Source organism: Carassius auratus, chromosome 6 (assembly GCF_003368295.1).
Source record: "Carassius auratus strain Wakin chromosome 6, ASM336829v1, whole genome shotgun sequence".
Taxonomy (NCBI): Eukaryota; Metazoa; Chordata; class Actinopteri; order Cypriniformes; family Cyprinidae; genus Carassius; species Carassius auratus.
Window position 1 is genome coordinate 23,662,186 of NC_039248.1, and position 19,614 is coordinate 23,681,799.

Sequence of the window (19,614 nt, forward strand, 5' to 3'; positions counted from 1 at the left end):
TTCACTTTCTGTTTGCAGAAATTTCGACGAAACATGCTAACTTGACCGTTTTAATTGCATTTAGTGGCGTAATTTCAATATAGTTTGATTTTGGCACTGTGATTTTCTTTATTTCTTACCCGAGAGACAATATTATGGCGTTGTGTATGATTACAACATCATCACTCCAGCAAAGAGTCGAGTGATTTACAAACGCTGGCGAATCTGTGCGATTGAATCATTTGGGAGAATCGGTTCAAACGAACAGTTCGTTCACTTCAGTCAGTCCCCGCCGCCTGTGCAGACGATGGAGAGGCGGACCTGATCTCATGATCTTACCGACAAACATGCTGCTCGATCAAACCCGCTTTCTCCGCGAAATCACCAGAAACACCGACTGATTGATATGTGAACAGAATCAGGTAACGCGGTTTATTCATATGTTTGTGTGTCCGGCTCGGCTCGGCTCGGCTCGGTCAACTGTCACATGGGCCGCGTACTAAAACCTAGCGAGCTGCCTACGTAGACAGCACTAAGGGCCATTATAGTTTCATATCCAAGTGTACTGCTTGCTTAGCCCGTACTTTGAGGCAAAGGAGACCTTAAAACATGTTAGCAGAATCCTTTCATCTATGTCTATGAATCGAAGTGCGCTATCTAGTAAGCGAGCCTAGTAGATTTGAGACACACCCACAGTCCCGCATTGCGGCCTGTTACAGTGAAGACGAAGCTTTTTAATACTAACTATTTGATTTAAAAGTTAATGACTTTGAAGAAATTATGATCGATGATTGACAGCTGTCATTTGTTTGTTTTGAAGCCTCCGTGAGGCAGAAATCAAACAAACGTAGATGTCTAATTCGCGCCAAAGCTGGGAAAACGTCAAAAACTACTGCAAATATAAGAGTTTTGCTGGTTTATTTATACGCGGGGAAGGTAATCTTGTTTTTTTTCTCGACTGTTTGAACGTTTAGCAATAAATGAGTGGTTCTGTCAGTGTTGGGAATCAGTCAGTGTTGTGTTAGCTTAGCTTAGCTTCCGAGCTGCTAACAGACTAGCGTTTCCCCCTTTGGGATAAAATGAGTAATTTAACGTTCTAGTTTGCATAAATATATCTATAGGGCGTAAAATGAATATGTACGTTAAGTATGAATGTTAGCGTTTGTGTAGTATTTAAACTTAATTGACTCGTATCCGATCGGTTAGCACAGATGCTAATAAACACAGCGGCTACGGAAGTCGAATTGAAAACATCATCTGATTTTTTTTTTTTATCTGAGCCATGCTATTCTTCTCTGTGTGTGTGATCATTAAAGTGTATAGTGTTTGTGTGTACTTTTATATGTCTATATGCAAGTTCGTAGTTATTCCATATATATTTATAAATAATCAATAATAAAACACCGTCCTGCATGTTTTTCTCATCACTTCTGTAAGTGACAGAATGATGTCTGATAAGAGGAAGCTTGTTATGAAACAGGACGGTTACTTTTATAACTCAGTAATGGCATATATCATAATATAGCTTTATGTACTGAAATATATGTGTGTGTGTGTGTGTGTGTAAATAAAATAAATCACACACACATACTTGTAAGTTGTGCATTTATTTATTTGGTATAAGATTAATTAAAATAAATACATAAAATCACAATTATTAAATATTAAAATATTTTATTTAAATTAAATATAAATAAAAAGTGTGTTTGCTTATTCAAATAAATTAATCTCAAATAACGTGTCTACTCCAATGCTTTTTGTAAAAGTTTGTAATAAAATAGAATATGGGTGAAATAATGTTCCATCCTCATTCAATGTAACAGATACATTTATGTACAATATAAACAACATACTGTATGTATACATATATGAGCACACTAAACCGTATTACATTTTAATTTCTGACAGTTTTGTCATATGAACTATTCTTACATTGAACGACATCTTTGTGGGTGTCTTCTTTGCTCATAAAAATTCTATTTTTTTTGCTTAGAAAAATTAAATAAACAAGACACATTCTAATTGTTTGAAAACCCCTTATTATCTTTGACCTATATATGTGTGTGTGTGATCGTGATCTTTCTTTCAAAGATTATTTAAGATGATTTAGTTTCACGGCGGCGTTGTGTGTCCCATTCTTTAATCCCGTCTCTCCTCAGACCGCAGTCAGGTCCAGCAGAAGTCGTGGTCATGTACTCTGAGTGGAGGTCTTTACACCTGGTGGTCCAGCAGGATCAGGGTCACCTGAGCGTCTTACACACTTACCCTGCCAGCGTGGGGCGAGACGTGGCGAACGCCGTGGTGCGGCCGCTGGGAAACACCCTCGGAGGAGCGACGAACGACTGCCTCCTCAAGACTGACAAGGAGGTAAGAAGTGTGTGTTTCATAGCATCTCTCACATAAGGAGAGTCTTCAGTTCAAAGCCGAGGCTTTGCAGGAATTCTGGGAGGATGTTTGAATTAATTCAGACTGTTAACCTGAGCTCAAGAGCAACATCCAGGGCGCAATTTCACGCAAAGTGTGTGATTTACCAACTTGTACTTGAATATAAAGACAAAATATAGACCCTTTTCTACACACTGCTGATAAACGAGGCCCCAGGTTTTTGGGTGGAACGTCTTTGGTTTCCTCCGTGCAGTTTGTCTTATATTTGACATGGTTCAACTTCACTTTCATCAGACCTCCCAAAGACAGGTTCACTTGAGAAACACTTTATAAATGTAAATTTACAATATGTGCATCTATTACTTCAGCTATTTTTAATGACTGTTTTATCTCTTTCATCTTTATTTCAGTGCTGTCAAATGATTAATCGCATCCTAAATAAGTTTTTATTTACATGATATGTTTGTGTACTGTGTTTTGTTTATTATGTATGTATAAATACACACACATTCATTATATGTTTTGTAATATTTACATATTTATTGATGTGTATTATTAGATTTTATTTATAAACAACCTGTTGTTCTTAAATATACATGGATGTGTTTGTATTTATACTTACAGAATAAATATACACAGTACACATACATATATTATGTAAACTAAAACTTTATTTTGGATGTGATTAATTGTTTGAAAGCACTACTTTATTTCTTAAATTGTTCTAAATCTATACACACACACACACACACAAACACACATATATATATATATATTTAGTTCTAATTTTGTTCTTCACATTTTATATGGAGAGATGTTTGCTAGATGTTTTCTTTTTTATCTTCAATCCCTCATAATTTATTTTCAGTGGATTATAATCCATACATGAATTAATGTTAACAGGACTTTTGCATTGTGTTTTAAAACATGAATTCCATAAAATTTGTTTGTTATTTTTAAGTAAAGATAACCACTGATCTTTTTTATTTATGAAACCAAAACTGCTGTTCCAGAAACCCATTTCACTGACGGTGAATCAGCCTCTGGATTGGTCTACAAATAGTCTTTATGAGCTCTACTTGAAAATTAACCGTAAAATGTTGCAGTTCCTAATGAAGTTAGATTTTAGGAAGTTAAAAAGCAGCAGTCGTTTATATTTGCATAATTTGGTTAGAACACGCTGTTTGAGTTACATCTTGATCTAAAATGAGTCGCATGCTGTGATGTTAAAAGTGCAAACATTTGAGTCTGTTTTAAGCCTTTGTTGTGTGTGTGTGTGTGTGTGTGTGACCTCCATTGCATTGTGTGTGTGGTTCCTGTAGGCTTCTGTGTACTGTGATAAGAGGAGAGGAAATCCTGTCCATTCCCTCTTTGGCCTCTTAATGTTTTTTTCCCTGACCTCTGATCCAGCTCATGGCAACTGATGCTGTTTGGAATATAATCACACAAAAATGCAGATGCATTGAATGTAGTTCTAGAATATAGTGTATAATATAATGTAGAATATAGTTTCCTGCTGACAGAACCAGTGTGTTTCACTCTCAAGCTCATCTCAAACCATCTAAAGCTGTGCTTGTCGTCCTCAGGTGAAGTGGACCATGGAGGTGCTGTGTTTCGGGCTGACGCTCCCGCTGGATGGAGACACAGTGAAGTTGTGTGTGGATGTCTACACTGACTGGATGATGGCCCTGGTGTCTCCACGAGACTCTATACCCCAGCCCATCATCAAAGAGCCCAACCTCTACATCCAGACCATCCTCAAACACCTGCACAACCTTTTCCTCCCCAGGTGTGTTCGGCCGACGGTTTTAATTACCCATGATGCACTGTGCACCAAAACTTGATGAATGAACTGCATACTGCACACTATGTACAGTACCTACAGTTTTTATTTATTTATTTGGATAATAGTACGAGAAACATTGCACAGTATGCAACAATAATTTGCTTTATTGATGTTGTAACATCTATTTCAATGAGCGGTGTCCACTTAATATCTCATAAAATAAAAAAAAATTTTTTTAAATGTTTTATACAGTTAAATGTCAAAGTGTCTATTGCAGCCCAAACAATGATAGATAGATAGATAGATAGATAGATAGATAGATAGATAGATAGATAGACAGAAAATAACTTGTTAAAATGCTTGTTAAAGGATGCATTGAACATTTTCAGAACAATATATATAATTTTTTTTTGTAATTTTTTTCCCCCTGTAATTTACACATTTTTTTTTTTTTTTTTTTTTTTTTTTTTACTATTTTATTTATAATGTGTTTCCTGTTTTGGGAGAATAGTGCAGACATGTGTAATGAAATTACACGAATGCTTCCTTTTCCAAATTCAAACAGCCTGTTTTTTTTATCCAGTGTAAACACTATTAGTGTAATATTACACTCGTAATATACTAATACCTATTATATGAATTAGAAATCTCTGTAAAATGATGAAACGTAATGATTATCTTCGAATAAGGAGTATTTGTTTTGTTCTGATAAAATGGCTTTCGTAAAACATTAACAATGTTACTATTTTTTGCACATGTGATGATTGGGTTGGTTTCGTTCTGGTAAGTGTAGCACTTCCTGTTCGTGCGTTCTGATTTTAAATATTCTTGATTCTTTGTTTCAGACCAGAGCACTTCAGTCTGGTGCACTTTAAACTGTGTCAGCAAGTGCTGTCTGCGGTTCAGAAGCTGGCTCGAGACTCCAACAGCATGGCCAGGGAAACATGGGAAGTGCTGCTCCTCTTCCTGCTGCGCATCAATGACACGCTGCTGGCTCCGCCCACTGTGGGGGGTGCGTATGATGTTCCCTCTAAAACAGAGAAGTTCTGCATTTAACTAGAACTTACATTGACTGACAAATAAGAGAAGGTGCACGCTTTGCATCTAAACTGCATTTTGTGCGCAGTTTTCAAATGAAACTCTTCTGATGTAATTGTGCTTCCTGTTTGAAGATAACGAGTGCAGAAAAGTGTCACATTTTTTGCTCTTTTTAAAATCCATTGACATGTATGCATGATCAGATGAATGTGACATGTTGAAAGGTTGCTTTTACTAATTTTACTCATTTCATATGCAAATATATCAATCAGTTATTCTTAGATGCAAACTTTTCACCTTTCAGTCATAACTCACTTTTTTGAAATCAGTGTAGGTCCCCTTTGAGACGTGCTTAGATCCAATGCAACTTCGTTTTAAAAAATGTGTATTTTAATGTTTTTAGTTGTTTTGTATACTATTTTCTTTACACTTTCCTTTTAAAAAACTATATCTAAAAAGAGTAATATTTTATGTATTTGAGATCTGAATAGATACATAGGATTTCATCTTTAATAACATTGGATTTTGACCAATCTTATTCCGTCTTGATGTTTGTCAAATGTTGCAACAAGCTGTTTAGAAATTATTTTATTTGTTGTTGTTTTTTGCGTAAAATAACATTTTTGGAATTATAAGGTAATACAGAATATTAAAAGAAAGAAAAGATGATTTTCTCAATATTTAGATTTTTTTGCTCCCTCAGATTCCAGATTTTCAAATAGTTGTATCTCAGACAAATATTGTCCGATCGTAACAAACCATACATCAATGGAAAACATATTTATTCAGCTTTCAGATGATGCATAGATCTCAATTTCAAAAAATTGACCCTTATGACTGGTTTTGTAGTCCAGTGTCACATTTTTTTTATTTTTTTATTTTATTTTTTTAATGAAGTGCTTTTTCTAGTCTAAAAGCTCTGTTTTCTGAGCAAAAGCTAAAGGAAAGGCCGGGTCTTCCACTAGAGCTGCTGAATGTGTGACAGAGATGGCTGGTTGTGTGTCTCCTGTAGGGGGAATAGCAGAGAAGCTGGCCGAGAAGCTGATCAGCGTGCTGTTTGAGGTCTGGTTCCTGGCTTGCACACGCTGCTTCCCCACACCACCCTACTGGAAGACGGCCCGAGAGATGCTGGCCAACTGGAGACACCACCCTCCGGTGGTGGAGCAGTGGAGTAAAGTCATCGCTGCGCTCACGTCCAGGTGCATCATAGCTGCCGCTTTATTTCTGCGCTTTTATTTACCAGGACAATAGCATTTCTGAAAAAGTAATGATCCGCTGATGCTCTGTCAGAGACAAATAAATGCAATATAAATAAATATGTAATATAGCATATATTTGTGTGTTTGTACATTAGAATGTGTCCTGTGTGTTATAAATGTTTTCACATTTTTTACATGCACTAAAAATGTGATTCAGTGTGTAACAATCCTGTCAGGCATATTTCTAACAGGATTCATTGGATGGCATTGAAAGATGACATTTAAAATGTTTATCCCATCTATTCTTCAAACCACTAGGTTTTACCCATTTGTCAAAAAGGCATTTTTAATTATTTAAAAAATAATATAATTTTGTATGACCACTTATTCTTTAATTTATGTGTGCAGGTCAGAATAAGTATGTTGTTGAATTTTTCCTTAAGCTATTTTTTTTTTACGATGAAACGACGATGAAACATTGTTTCACCTGTATTCTGGCATTTTATTTTCATAAAAGTTATTTGATAATTTTAATATGCTTTCTATGTATTATTATTTTTCTTTTTTTTTTTGATGGAGTCACTTGTCTGTGACGATAACTTTTACTTCGGCTCTTTCAATATTAACGCACTTGTCTAGGTGGTAAACTTATTTATGTGCTCATGGCAAAGTGGGAAAGATGCTTGTTTGTGACACACAATCATTCTGCTTTCAGAAATGCAGGTACATTAAAGGCAATGAGCTCCAAAAATTTTTCTATTAAATGTATAACCAATTGAGATTGCACTAAACGGACTCAAAATTCATTAAAAACACAGAAATTGTTTTCAAATAACCGCTTTTTTTTCTAGTTCCATTTGAAAAAAATATATACAGTATAGACCAAAAGTTTGGAAACATTACTATTTTTAATGTTTTTGAAAGAAGTTTCTTCTGCTCATCAAGGCTGTATTTATTTGATCAAAAATACAGAAAAACAGTAATATTGTGAAATATTATTACAATTTAAAATAATAGTTTTTTATTTGAATACACTTTAAAAAAATAATTTATTCCTGTGATTCAAAGCTGAATTTTCAGCATCATTCCTCCATTCTTCAGTGTCACATGTAACATCAGTCGATCACATGATCATTTAGAAATCATTCTAATATTCTGATTTATTATGAGTGTTGGAAACAGTTCTGCTGTCTAATATATTTGATCAATAAAAGGTTAAAAAGAACTGCATTTATTCAAAATAAAAATAAAAATTCTAATAATATATTTCTTTACTATCACTTTTTATTAATTTAACACATCCTTGCTAAATAAAAGTATTGATTTTATTAAAAAAAAAGAAAGAAAAAAAATTATAAAAAAAATATTAAGCAGCAGAACTGTTTCCAACTTTGATAATGAATCATCATATTAGAATGATTTCTAAAGTATCATGTGATAATGATCCTAAAAATTCAGCTTTGCATCACAGAAATAAATGATAATTTAAAGTATAATACATTTAAAAACAATTATTTTAAGTTGTAATAATATATCACAATATTACTGTTTTTCTGTATTTTTGATCAAATAAATGCAGGCTTGATGAGCAGAAGAAACTTCTTTCAAAAACATTAAAAATAGTAATGTTTCCAAACTTTTGGTCTGTACTGTACTTTTGCATATTCTTAAAGGTACAGTTTACTACCTACCCCCCCTAGCCCCCCCCAAAAAAAATAATTTTGAGTCGTTACAAACTCATGAACCTTTGGGTAATATTTGACCGTGGCATTGCTAGCTCCACGCCTCTTCTGTTTCAACAGATTGATGTCGGTGCTTTTGCTTGTTTGACCTTCCTCTTATTTGATTTGTCTTCCACACAGGCTTCTGCGGTTCATGTACGGCCCGTCCTTCCCTGCGTTCAAAGTCCCGGAGGAAGACGCCAGCCTCATCCCAGCGGAGATGGACAACGACTGTGTGTCTCAGACGTGGTATCGATTTCTACACATGCTCAGGTCTTCATCTGCTCACGGTCTCAGTCCACTAGATCCATTCTGCTCGTGATACCTTTCCTAAGTAGTTAGTTCATCTCTCTCTCCTTCAGTAACCCCGTGGACCTGAGCAATCCCGTCATAGTGAGTTCCACCCCAAAGTTTCAGGAGCAGCTGCTCGGAGGAAACGGCGTTCCTCAGGAGGTGATTCAGCACCCCTGTCTCAAACAGCTTCCTCAGATCTTCTTCAGAGCGATGAGGGGCGTCAGCTGCCTCGTGGACGCTTTCCTCGGTGAGAACACGTTATGATGCTCTCTTATCAAGTGCATTGGTTTATTGGATGCATCTGTGGTTGTATTACTGTGGTATAATATAAAGTAGCGTATAAATACTGCGGTAAATTAATTTGGTAATTGATTGAAATTTTAACAGTCGATCATTGGAATTATTATCCAAATTAAACTTAAAAAAAAAGGAGGCTGGCATGAAAACACTAATAATCCCAGGAGTTGTTTTTGTGTTTGTGATGTGATTTGCTTTAAACATAATTATTCTATTTTCGCAGTTCATCTGAAATTATTTCATTTACAAATAGATCACTTGTGAATTTTATTTGTTACATAATATGCTACTAGTCAAAAGTTTGGAATAATTAACATAAATAAGAAACAACACGACTGTTTTCAACAAAGTGATAAAAATCAGAAATGTTCTTGAGCAGTAAATCATCATATTATTCTGATTTCTGAAGATCATGTGACACTGAAGACTGAAGGAATGATGCTGAAAATACAGCGGAGCATCACAGAAATAAATTACACTTTAACACAGATTCACACAGAAAAAAATTATTTTAAATAGTAAAAATATTTCACATTTTTTACCTTTTTCTTATATCAAATAAATGCAAAAAAATAAAAAATAATAAAGAATCCTCTAATTGTTACATCAAGCCAGTTTGTGTTCATAAAGTAGCTGCAAAACTAAGATTAAAAGACTTTTTCTAATTACTTTCTGATATGTTGGCCATTATTATTAAGCATTAGCATCATTTCGATGGAGAAAGGGTATGAAGTCAGTCTATAAACTATGTTGTGGCTGTTACTTCATTCTGGTGTTTAGAATCAGAATTATAATTTAAATAATTTAATTAATTTGTTCATACAGACAGTGAGACATTTCTATCTGCTGTTGAATGCAGCAATTAGTTATTGTTTTTAAGTGAATATTTAGTCAAAATCTGTCCTGAGAATGAATATAGCGTGTTTAGTTACGTGTGATTTGTTTTTAATCATAACTACACATGCTCGGTGGATTATTATCCATCCGTATCCATTTCTAACATTTCTCCAGAGGTCTTGTTTTGTGTTTCCTCAGGGGTCACAGTGTCTAGGAGCAATATTCGAGCCAGACCTCCCTCTATAGGTACACTAAACCTGTCCAAACCCAATCAGTTAGGGACTAACAGTGGGCTGAACCTGATTCTGGAGGAAAACTGGCTGATTAGGGACTGAAATAAAAATCATTTCCTAGTTGGAGTTTCTGAAATAATGTATGTTGTGATTCTTCCTTTTTGAGGTTGCTGTGTAATCCCGTGTTTTTCTCCAGGTGTTGCTGTCTCTCGGAACAATTTTCGAGACTGACTCCCATCTTTTGGTATTTGATAATGCGCCTCTGACTAATCAAGAGGGAGTTTGATGAGGATTGAAGATTTGGGACGGTGTTTGGTTCATACAAAAGCACTTTTAGGTCTAAAATTCCTGTGTTGTGGAAATTAATCTTGTTAATTGCCTTGTTTTTGCTCTCGTGCAAGAGTAAATCATTGGCCAGAATGAATGTGAACATACTTATTGGTTAACATCCAGTCAGTTTAGAAACCAAATCAAACTGGCATTTAAAAGACCTCATGAAATTAAAATGTGTAGCTTTGAGATGATTTAATTCTAGATTATGCCACAGATTAATTTAATTAATTAAAAATTAAATTAACAATGTAATTCTTTATAAAAATGTTTAATTTAATTTATTTATAATGTATATATATATATATATATATATATATATATATATATATATATATATATATATATATATATATATATATATATTATCCTCATGTTTAAGTCTACGGCCAAAAGTGTCTCCTAAATGATTAAATGTAAAATGTAAAAATCTGTTTCATAAAAATAAAAAATAAAATGAAAAAAAAAAATATATATATATATAAATGTATAATATAAGTGCTTAATTGCATCCGAGATAAGTTTTTGTTTATATAATATATGTGTGTGTACTGTGTATTTATATTATTTATATATTAATACACACACATACAGTATATATACTGAAAATACTGTATGTCCATACATATATTTATATTCATATAGTTGATATATCTAAATATTTTAAATGTGTTATCATAACATATTTTTCTTTAATATATACATGCATGTGTGTGTATTTACTAAATATTTACATAATAAATATACACAGTACACTCACAAATATTATGTAAACAAAAATGTTTATTTTGGATGAGACTGATTGCGATTAATCGTTTGAAAGCATCTATATACATAATTTTATTTAATTATTTAATTGGACAAAAAAAAATATATATATATATATATATTTTTTTTTTTTTTTGTCCAATTAAATTCCATCTTTAAAGAAAATGACCTTTCCCTCTGCGTTATCAATATCATCTGTTAATTACAGATTTTCAGTGTGCACTTAATTATTGTTCAGCCATCTACAGTGCTGTAGGAAGCGGATGTCATTTATTTAATTTGAGTCAAAATCAGTCAGTGAGATTTTTGAAAAACTAAAGGCTATTGCATATTTGAAAACAAGCGACTAGGCCTTTGTTGTCCTGCTCCAACTTCATGTTTCTTTAATATGGGGTCGTTAATATCCCATCTTTAATATCCCAAACATGATGAAATGGCTCTAAAATATCAGCTTTCCACTTACAGGCAACAATCAATAAACTCTCTTGGTTTAAATGTCTGTGGAGCTTTCTGTAGGGTTTCCTCTGCCAGCCAATCAGTATGTCCACTGGGGTTTTAGGCTAATAACCAAATGTGAATGCAGGGGTCTTTCATTGCATCTCTGAAGAGTTTTGAAATGCTGCGAATGGGTTTCCCTCGCGTTATTAGCCAAACTCAGTCATGAACTCAAAACGAATCTTAATTATTAAACAGTTGTTGGTTTACTGTTCTGTTGTCTTCTACTTTATCATCATTCAACTGTGCAGTGTCCTTGAGTGTTTTAATGGACACCTTAAATCAAATGCATTATTATTATTATTAACCAATTAATTAATTAAATGAGAACTTAACACACAATACGTTATAGTTACGGAAGAAAGGGATTCAAACTAGGAAAATCTAGTTATATAACATTATCGTTCATTTTAGTTCATTTCTCAATCTGTAAGAAATTAGTGAAATGAAAGCTTATAATGCGAGGGACATCTGTGTTTGCATTCAAGATTATTGTGTGGACTAAAGGAACAATTCACCCAATAATGAAAACCATTTACTCACCATTTTGACCCAATTAGTACTCGCCATGAAGCATCATGGATCTACATGTTCATTTTACAAAGTGCTCAGGGTTCAAGGGTTCAGAATATCTATTATACAGCCTTTATCAAGATTTGTGTTCTTGTTTAGTGATTGTGTTTCTCAGCGCTGAATTGTTTGGCCTTGCTGATGATGCTGAAATGGCAAAATCCAAGAAACATCTGACATTTGATGGTCTTATGTCGCAACATCTGAAAAGCCTCTTTCATTTAGCATTTTCTGATATTTTAGGGCTGAAATGGATCTGCTGAGATATTGTCCTGCGATTTAAATATAATTTAGGCATGTTGGCCGGTGGTTTATGGCTGTATATGAGTCCAGTTGTGATCTCTGATGCGTCGTTGGTTTTAATTCTTTGGTTTTCTCTTTGTTTTGTCTCTCAGGTATTTCCCGCCCCCGGGCAGACAGTGCTCCGCCCACACCTGTCAATCGACTCAGTATGCCGCCGCCCTCAACGACCACCAACACTACACCCCCTCACAACCGAAGGCATCGCACCGCTGTTGTTGTCAAGACAGGCAGCAAAACCTCAACGGTACAACCATAAAAAACAGAAGCTCTTTGACCTGCCTTTTTCTTTTTAGGGATTCGAGAGCAGGACACTGAAACCCTTTTGTAATTGTTAGAATGGCCAAGGATTAGTGATCTCCACCTAAAACTGTTCGGGAAGACCGAATGTGTCCATGGCCCTAAACGTCTGTGAGAAATTCTAAAGAAATCAGCAAAATCACACATATACAATATTCGTATCATTTGATAGAACTCCACTTTCCAAACAACTTTGCCTCTAGAAACACTGCTGTCAATCAAATCTGCATTGTTTAATAATCGAGAAGTTGTAAAAAAAACTACTTTTGGGAACTGTTCCTTGGTTTAAGGAAAAAAACACTGCTGTACAATCAAGGTCGATAATTATATTAAAAAAAAAAAAAAAAAAAAGTACTTTACCCTTCAGGGAGCTATGACAGGGTCGTAGAAAAGGGATGTGTCCAAATATTTCCCAAAGCCTATAAGTCCTAAGCACATGTGACATGATTCTAAACAAGCATGCAAAGTTTCACAGAGATCGGACCATAGGTGGCGCTGTAACAGTTAAAATGGATACAAAAACAGTATATTTCTATGGTAAATGACCTCATATTGCAAAAACAAATGTTTAATTTGTTCAAGATCTTCGATATTCTCATTCTGAACAACTTTGCCTGTTGGACCACTGCTGTCGATCGAATGCTTTTTAAGTATTTTACATTATTTATTTGCGACCTCCTCCAATCCGAGCAAAGGTGGTGCTACAACAGTCATAAATGCTAAAAATCGTCATATTTCTATGGTAAATTACATGGATTTGCCAAAAATGCTTTTTTCAATCACTGATTTGGGTTGTTACAGGCTTGCTAAAAAAATACATAATGTCTTTTTTCATATGAGACCCTTGAGTCTCGAGTCTCTGGGGTATATTTGCAACAATAGACAACAATACATTGTTTGGGTCAAAATTATCAGTTTTTCTTTTTATACCAAAAAACATTCGGATATTAAGTGTAAATCATGTTCCATGAAGATATTTTGTACATTTCCTACCGTAAATATATCAAAACTTTATTTTTGATTAGTAATATACATTGCTAAGAACTTAATTTGAACAACTTTAAAGATGATTTTCTCAATATTTAGATTTTTTAGCTCCCTCAGATTCCAGATTTTCAAATAGTTGTATCTCAGACAAATATTGTCCTCAGATGATGATGATTTTCAGATGATGTATAAATCTCAATTTCAACAAAGTGACCCTTACAATTGGTTTTGTGGTCCAGGGTCACATATGTGCTTAAATCGTTTAAAGAGCTTAAACCCTGATAATCGCTGCTTGCAGGTGTATTTTTGTTTTACATTAATTCACATTGTTCATTGTTGACTTCTAAAAGCCTGTGTACATTACTCTCCACTCCATAGACTGGTCAAACCAAAGTGTCTCACCAGCCGTCATCCACATCCCCTCTCTCCAGCCCAAACCAGACGAGCTCCGAGCCGCGTCCGCTTCCAGCTCCGACCCGTCCGAAGGTCAACAGCGTGCTCAATCTGTTCGGCCAGTGGCTGTTTGACGCTGCGCTGGTCCACTGTAAACTCCACTCCGGCCTGAGCAGAGACAGCAGCATGACCGGTAAGACCGTGATACGTGTTATAATCAATATATAACAATATATATCAAGTATTCCTGAAGCTCAAACACAAACAACACGTCATGGGTTCAATTCCTAGAAATTAATATGTTAATGCAATATAAGTCGTTTTGGATTTAAAGTGTCTCCCAAATGCATAAATGTTTATCAGATGAGAATTGCTTAAGTTCAGTGTTTTATACAAGTCAAAATTCACTTTCTGAAAATTGAAAAACACGCACTGTCTATTTATAAATTTGTCAGTGGATTTTGAAACTGGTGCAAGCACTTGAATTAAAGGAAAAGTTCACCCAAAAATATAAAATTTGCTTAAAATGTGTTCATCCTCAGTTCATCCGAGATTAGGATGAGTTTGTTTCTTCATCAGGTTTGGAGAAATGTAGCATTGCATCAGTGTCTCATCAATGCATGCTCTGCAGTGAATGGGTGCCGTGAGAATGAGAGTCCAAATAGCTGATAAATACATCTCAATAATCCACTCCAGTCCAACAAACACTGAAACAAATCCATCATTAAGACCTGTTTAACTTCAAACCATAATCCATAATAACACTTCCTCCAGTGAAAAAGTGTTCTGGTCTGAATCAGGAGAGAAATCTGCACAGATTAAACAGCGTTTAAAACTCTCTAAACAAATGTGTGGCTGGATTATAATGTGAGAGACCACAGGATATTATGGATATTATAGATTATGGGCTAATGTTTTAGCCAGAAGCAGTAGTTTGAAGTAATAGATGTGTAAATGATGGATTTGTTTCTTACAAACACGCAGCTTTTGGCTTCACTTGACGTTAACTAATGGACTGGTGTGGATTATTATGATGTTTTTTTTGTTGTTTTTTTGGACTCTCATTCTGACGGCACCCATTCAATCTGTGAGCAAGTGATTCAATGCTTTCAGCTAAAGTATTATTTTTTTTATTAATTTTTTTTATGAACAGTTAACGTATTTTCCGGACTATTAAGTCGCACTTTTTTTCATAGTTTGGCTGGTCCTGTGACTTATAGTCAGGTGCGACTTATTTATCCAAATTAATTTGACATGAACCGGGAGAAATGAACCAAGAGAAAACATTACCGTCTCCAGCCACCAGAGGGCGCTCTATGCTGCTCAGTTCTCCTGTAGTCTACACTGAAGACATAGAGCGCCCTCTGGCGGCTGGAGACGGTAATGTTTTCTCTTGGTTCTAAATAAATGCGACTTATAGTCCAGTGCGACTTATAGTCCGAAAAATACGGTACATGTATGTGAAGTAAAAGTATATTTATGATATGTTAACATTCAGCTTTCTAGCATTGAGAATGTGTGTCGTTAATCTAGTGTTATTCTTTATCAAGGAGTTATGTGGAGTCGTTAATAGCATTGTGCACATCTTTTCATTACTTGCATTGTTTTTGTTCAGTTAAAATTATTGCATGATGGGAAACTGAAACGAATGGGTCTTTAAAAGCACAAAGCAGAACGAAACGTCTGAATAGTTTTCTCTACTACTGCTGTTCTTTGATTTGTTTCCATTTTATCTCTGTTGTCTTGCAGCAACATTTTTCCAAATTCTTCTTTCTTATAAATCTTGTAAGTAGGAGCACAAGCTTTACCAGTTGCAGTTCTTTGGTTCATTTCAGTTTGTTAGCTTTTGGTTTTCTTTGGTTGACACCGTCACTCATCCATTGTTGCAGTTCTTGTTTTCTTGGGGCAAGAGACTCTTCCATCAAATGCTTGAGTTTAAGGTCCGGGGAGCGTTTTAACTGCTTCCCAAATCTCATTGGCTCAACTTCAACAAATGTTCAGGATCCTGAGATTACTCGAGTGTTTGTTGCTCCTTGACTCAACTTACCCACCATCATTAAACCCAGTTCCTATCTCCTGAAGGACCTCTACTAACTGATCTTCTCCAAGAGTTTCCCCCCGGCGTTTATTTGACCGCTTTTGTTTTATGTTAGCGTTTGAATAATTTGCTCAGTTTTCATTGGTTCCTTTTATGTTTTTGTATGGACGTTTCTGCATGTCGTGGATGTCGGTGCAGTTCGTTTCAGCCTTATTGTCTTAATTAAGGATGCTGGACTTTATAAATTGGTCTTTAATCAACGTTTGTCTGAGATGAAATCCAACTGAGATGCTCTGAAAACAGGGAGACTGACCAGGAGATGTCGAACAGCGCCATTATGGCACTGCAATGCAATTTTACGTGATCTGAACAAGATCGTTTCCTCTAAATAGATACAAATGTGCTGCTGAAGCAAAAGAGCCATTAAATTAGCCCTCGCTTCCTACCGCAAACCAGATTATGCAGACGTCCTCTTGTCAAACACATTGTGGAAGGATAAATCTTCTCTAACGGGAATATTTATAGCTACAAATGATGAATAATAACGGTTAAACCTAGTGGCTTTTTCACTTTCATAGATTTCACCAGAATAATTAAGTTTTTAAAAATAGATTTAAGCAGAACAACATTTCTGAAGATCATGTGACACTGAAGACTGTGCTGAAAATTCAGCAGCGCATCACAGAAATAAATTATATTTTAATAAATATTCACTTAGTAAACAGTTATTTTAAATTATAATAATATTTCATATTTTTTACTCTATTTTGAATCATATAACTCTAATATTGGTGAGCGTAAGAGGCATAATAAAAAAAAAAAAAAAAAAAATTATTCCAAATGTAAAAAATTAACATGCAATTTATTCAAATGTCCAACATTTTTATCTCTCTCAATGTCATATGCATTTAAAGTTGATTATTATTATCAAAATATTTTATGTAAGCTAATTAACTTAAAAATATTATTAAGAATGATTATTGTTATTATTATAATTAATGACATTTTGTTACATGTTTGTTACATTTGTAACATCTCATTGTCTTTAGCAGATTCCGAGTTTTTTCCTGCTCTGTCTGTCTGAAGATCTCTTTGTCGGTTTTCCCTGTCATGTTCTCCTGCGGTCCGCATGTAAATCCTCTCTGAGTGTTTGCTCTTGTCTCTCTCTGTCTCTCTCTCAGCCCTGGCGACTCAAGCTGGAGTTGAACTGAGACGTAAAGGCTCTCAGATGTCCACAGACACCATGGTGTCCAACCCCATGTTCGACGCCAATGAGTTTCCTGATAACTACGAGTCGGGTCGAGCCGAAGCGTGTGGGACGCTGTGCAGGATCTTCTGCAGTAAGAAGACGGGAGAAGACATACTTCCAGTGTACCTGTCCAGGTAATCACCAGCGGTTCCCTCCTCAATCACTACAAGCACCAAGACTGCATTTATTTGAAAGAAATGAATACTTTTATTCAGCAAGGACATCATAAATTGATCAGAAGTGACATTTAGAAAATATCCCAGTAACACTTTATATATTATGCTTCATAAAAGTAGTTTTAATGCATTAAATATGGCTTGTAATGCACTTTATAAAGCACTGCATGATCTCATGAAAAACCATTGTTATAATACATTAAGATAACTGGATATTCACCTTTAGAAACCTTCAAATATTATTATGCATTTTAACTTATAGTTATACATGTAAATATAATATGCAGAATTGAACGGTTATCAGTATAAAAATGCTGTTCTTTTGAACATTCTGATATTTAGCAGCAAAACGGTTTATTAGAGTGATTTCTGAAGACTGTGCTGGAAATTCAGCAGCGCATCACAGAAATAAATTAAAGTTTAACAGATGTTCGCATAGAAAATGGTTATTTTAAATTATAATAATATTTCACAATTTTTGATGTATTTTTAAATAAATAAATGCAACCTCGGGAAGCGTGCAAGTAAGTAAATAGCATTTGACCGCTAGTGTATCTGATGTTCTGTTGTGGCAGGTTCTACATGGTTCTCATCCAGGGTCTCCAGATATCAGACTTCATCTGCAGGCCGGTTTTAGCCAGCATCATCCTCAACTCTTCAGCTCTGTTCTGCTCCGATCTCAAAGGGATCAATGTTGTGGTTCCTTACTTCATATCTGCGCTGGAGACCATCCTCCCGGATCGGTGAGCAGTGACTTCTGATTTCAGAGTAATATGACTCCACCACGCTGTGTGTTTAATGCACGTTTCTTCTGCTCCAACAGAGAGTTGTCTAAGTTTAAGTCGTATGTGAACCCCACCGAGCTGAGGAGAGCTTCCATCCATATCCTGCTGTCCATGATTCCTCTTCCTCACCACTTTGGCAACGTCAAATCAGAGGTGAAAAAAAGACATCAGCATTTAGTCATTTACTCCGTAACTTGAGTTTAATTGGTTGTGGTTTTCTAATCACATTTGCAGGTTTTGTTGGAGGGGAAATTCAGCAATGATGACAGCTCTCTTCATGACAAGGCGGTCACCTTCCTCTCCCTGAAGCTGCGATTGGTCAATATTTTGATTGGCGCCCTGCAAACAGAGACAGACTCGATCAATACACAGATGATTCTAGGTACAGCTGCCGAAAACCTGATTGGATGAGCCTTGTTCAAAACCTTGATAACTGATAAACACAAACACAAACTTGCGACTGAACTCAAATAGAAATGTCTACCAGCCATTAGTTAAGCTAATAAACAGTTTTAATATTTTTGTGTTACATTCCAGTATTATTATTATTTTTGTTGTTAATTATTATTAATAAATTATTTTATAAAAGCTAAATATATATATATATATATATATATATAATAATATTTTATATTAGAATATTAGAATATAACACAATAGTAATAATAATAATAATAATATTGTTGTGGTTACAAAATTTTTAAAAAGCTAATTAATATTTTATAATGTTATATTCAAAAAGAATAATAATTAATATTGTTATTATTATTGTTAAATTATAAAAAAACTAATTAAATATTTTATATTAGATTATAAATGTAAAATAACAATTATTATTACATTTTTAGAAAAATAATTAACTGTATTAATATTTAGTTATATTAACATAATAAAAGTGATAATTATTCTGCATTATTTCATAAAAGTTAATTATACCAATTTATATTATTATTATTTTAAGATACAAAATAGTTATAATAATATTATTATTATTATTATAACATTTCTATATGAACTATATTAATGTTTAATTATAATAATGATAATGTAAAATAAATTCTTATATTATTTGATAAGTTAATTGCACCATTATTTTATATTATTATTTTAGAATACGAAATAGTAATAATAACCATATTATTATTGTTGTTGTTATAATACTTTATTAAAAGCTAATTAATCCTATTAACCATATCATGTAATATTTACAAATATTTTTATTTTCATTTTTATTATTCTATAATAAGCCATAAAAACAGTATGTGAGTTGTTGATTTTTTTTTGCACTTTATTAATAATAAGTATCAATAATAATAGCATGTGTGTCTGTTTTTTTACAGCGGCAATGCTGAATATCGTCCAGGATTCGGCTCTGTTGGAGTCTGTTGGTGTTCAGGATGAAGTGGTATGATTTTCTATTAATTCATGAGTTCAGAGAGAGCTTGAAGTAGGTT

General features: G+C 34.3%; 1 protein-coding gene across 2 annotated transcripts in view; it reads left to right on the forward strand.

The window, feature by feature from the left end:
* The first annotated feature begins 240 nt into the window (after window positions 1-240).
* LOC113102033 (ral GTPase-activating protein subunit beta-like) overlaps window positions 241-19,614 on the forward strand; it is a 33,163-nt gene continuing 13,789 nt past the window's right edge. Inside the window, exons 1-14 of one of the 2 annotated variants that reach the window (XM_026265722.1) lie at window positions 241-401; window positions 2,139-2,346; window positions 3,951-4,153; window positions 4,996-5,162; window positions 6,201-6,387; window positions 8,250-8,381; window positions 8,471-8,649; window positions 12,328-12,479; window positions 13,898-14,105; window positions 17,132-17,333; window positions 17,951-18,118; window positions 18,199-18,313; window positions 18,395-18,542; window positions 19,501-19,565. In XM_026265722.1, coding sequence (XP_026121507.1) covers window positions 2,170-2,346; window positions 3,951-4,153; window positions 4,996-5,162; window positions 6,201-6,387; window positions 8,250-8,381; window positions 8,471-8,649; window positions 12,328-12,479; window positions 13,898-14,105; window positions 17,132-17,333; window positions 17,951-18,118; window positions 18,199-18,313; window positions 18,395-18,542; window positions 19,501-19,565 — 2,103 coding nt within the window. In that variant the 5' untranslated portion in view covers window positions 241-401; window positions 2,139-2,169. Of the gene's footprint in view, window positions 402-2,138; window positions 2,347-3,950; window positions 4,154-4,995; window positions 5,163-6,200; window positions 6,388-8,249; window positions 8,382-8,470; window positions 8,650-12,327; window positions 12,480-13,897; window positions 14,106-17,131; window positions 17,334-17,950; window positions 18,119-18,198; window positions 18,314-18,394; window positions 18,543-19,500; window positions 19,566-19,614 lie in introns of those variants that run through there. The other variant, XM_026265723.1, reaches the window with a different exon arrangement.